This window comes from Emydura macquarii, unplaced genomic scaffold, assembly GCF_026122565.2.
Source record: "Emydura macquarii macquarii isolate MOO-44397 ecotype Brisbane River unplaced genomic scaffold, CSIRO-AGI_Emac_v2 contig_3487, whole genome shotgun sequence".
NCBI classification, from domain to species: domain Eukaryota; kingdom Metazoa; phylum Chordata; order Testudines; family Chelidae; genus Emydura; species Emydura macquarii.
Genome location: NW_027133624.1, coordinates 352,039 through 353,913, shown reverse-complemented (window position 1 = coordinate 353,913; position 1,875 = coordinate 352,039). Strand labels below are relative to the sequence as shown.

Here is a 1,875-nt window from a genome sequence, read left to right as displayed (position 1 = left end):
AATTCTGGTTGAAAGAAAGTTGTTTCAGCCAGTCCTAGATAAAATCCCAGTCTTTCTGCCCAAAATCCCAGACTCCAGTTTTTGGAGCTTTGAGCCGTGGGCTGTGTTACACATGAGGACACACTAGAACAACAGAGACTCACCTGTGACAAGGTGGCTGCCAGTTGAGCCCAGTTGGATAAATATTTGATTAGAATACATTTCTGCTGGACTTTGCTGTGCCAAGTGGCCTGGCCAGATGTGCCAGGACACTCTAAGGGCTGGAGTAAGCCAAAGGAAAATGGGGGAAACTGAGGCAAAGGTTTCTGCCATGCCACAACAAGCCAGGAGCAGACAGCGATTTTGCCATGCTCCCATACACATATTAGCCAGAATATACGACTATCCCAGTTGTAAGGGTGTGGAAATCTATGCAGGTTTCTATAGCTGACAGATGAGATGCATGAGAAAGTTATGTGCCAACATGCTAAGTAACTGATACACCCATGTCTTCTGCCTTTATTGTCTCTGCAGAGTCAATGTACCCATCCAATGGCGAGTGGAAATCAAACCACAACACCTGGATTCATCCTCTTAGGATTCTCCAACCTCACAAACCAGCAGGTTTTGTTCTTCATGATCTTCTTGATCATCTACATGGTGATCCTGCTAGGGAACGGTGTCATCGTCTTTGTCACGATGCTGGACTCTGCCCTGCACACCCCCATGTATTTCTTCCTCAGGAACCTGTCCTTTGTGGAGATCTGCTACACCTCCGTCACCCTGCCCAAGATGCTGGCCAATTGCCTGGCAGAGGATGAAAATATCTCATTCACCGGCTGTGCCGCCCAGATGTATTTCTTCCTTTTACTAGGTGGCACAGAGTGTTTCCTTCTGGTGGCCATGGCCTATGACCGTTATGTAGCCATATGTAACCCACTGCATTACACACTCACCATGACCAGGGAGGTCTGTGTTAAGATGGTAGCTGGGTCTTGGCTTGTCAACATCCCTGTACACTTTGGGCAGACGTATTTGGTGTTTTCTTTGCCCTTCTGTGGGTCTCATGAAATTAACCATTTATTCTGTGACATCCCCCCTCTCCTGGAGCTGTCCTGCGTGGACACCTACAGGAATAAAATAGTCATCTTCATAGCAGCCCTGGTTTTCATGATGACCCCCTTTCTATATGTAGTTATTTCTTACATTAAAATTGCCCGCACGATTTTGAAGATGCCGTCAGTCCAGGGCAGACGCAAAGCCTTCTCCACCTGCTCCTCCCACCTCACTGTGGTGGCTCTATTCTATGGGTCTGGCATGGTTGTGTATTTGAGACCCAAGTCAAGGGACTCCATGGACACTGACAAACTGCTCTCGCTGTTTTACACCATCGTGACTCCTATGTTCAACCCCTTCATATATAGTCTGAGGAACGAGGAAATGAAAACTGCCCTATGGAAATTAGTCGGTAGAAAATGATTCCACAAAATCTACTATGTATTCCTCAAATAATGTTCTAGATTCCTCTAAAGGCAATGCAGAACCACAGGATATGTTTCTGGTTCCTCAAGAGAAGTTCTAGATTTCTGAAGATCTATTCTAGACACTTTGGAGAGTCCACCGGATGTATTATTGATTATTATGTTGCAGATTGCTCGAAACACATTCTAGACAACCTGGCATCCTGAAAAGATTCATTCAGACATATTCAGAAAGATACATTTCATATTCCTCAAGATATAGCTTGATTTTCATGTTGAACTCCATTATGTATATTTTAAGAAGTGGAGGGAAAAAATATCATCTTGAGGGAAATATCAGAACCAAAGCAATGTTTTAACGTAGGGGGTTAGGGTAAAAGTATATAATGTAAGTTTATATAAATATTTAGGCCTA

General features: G+C 44.1%; 1 protein-coding gene across 1 annotated transcript; it reads left to right on the top strand.

Annotated features, from left to right (window-relative positions):
- Positions 1–531: 531 nt before the first annotated feature.
- Positions 532–1,458, top strand: LOC137144892 (olfactory receptor 10AG1-like). The gene has a single exon (XM_067535378.1). The coding sequence runs from the start codon at positions 532–534 to the stop codon at positions 1,456–1,458; it is 927 nt and encodes a 308-aa protein (XP_067391479.1).
- Positions 1,459–1,875: the final 417 nt, after the last annotated feature.

Excerpts from the sequence above, each read along its gene's own strand:
- LOC137144892 (XM_067535378.1), top strand. The coding sequence starts at position 532 with ATGGCGAGTGGAAATCAAACCACAACACCTGGATTCATCCTCTTAGGA.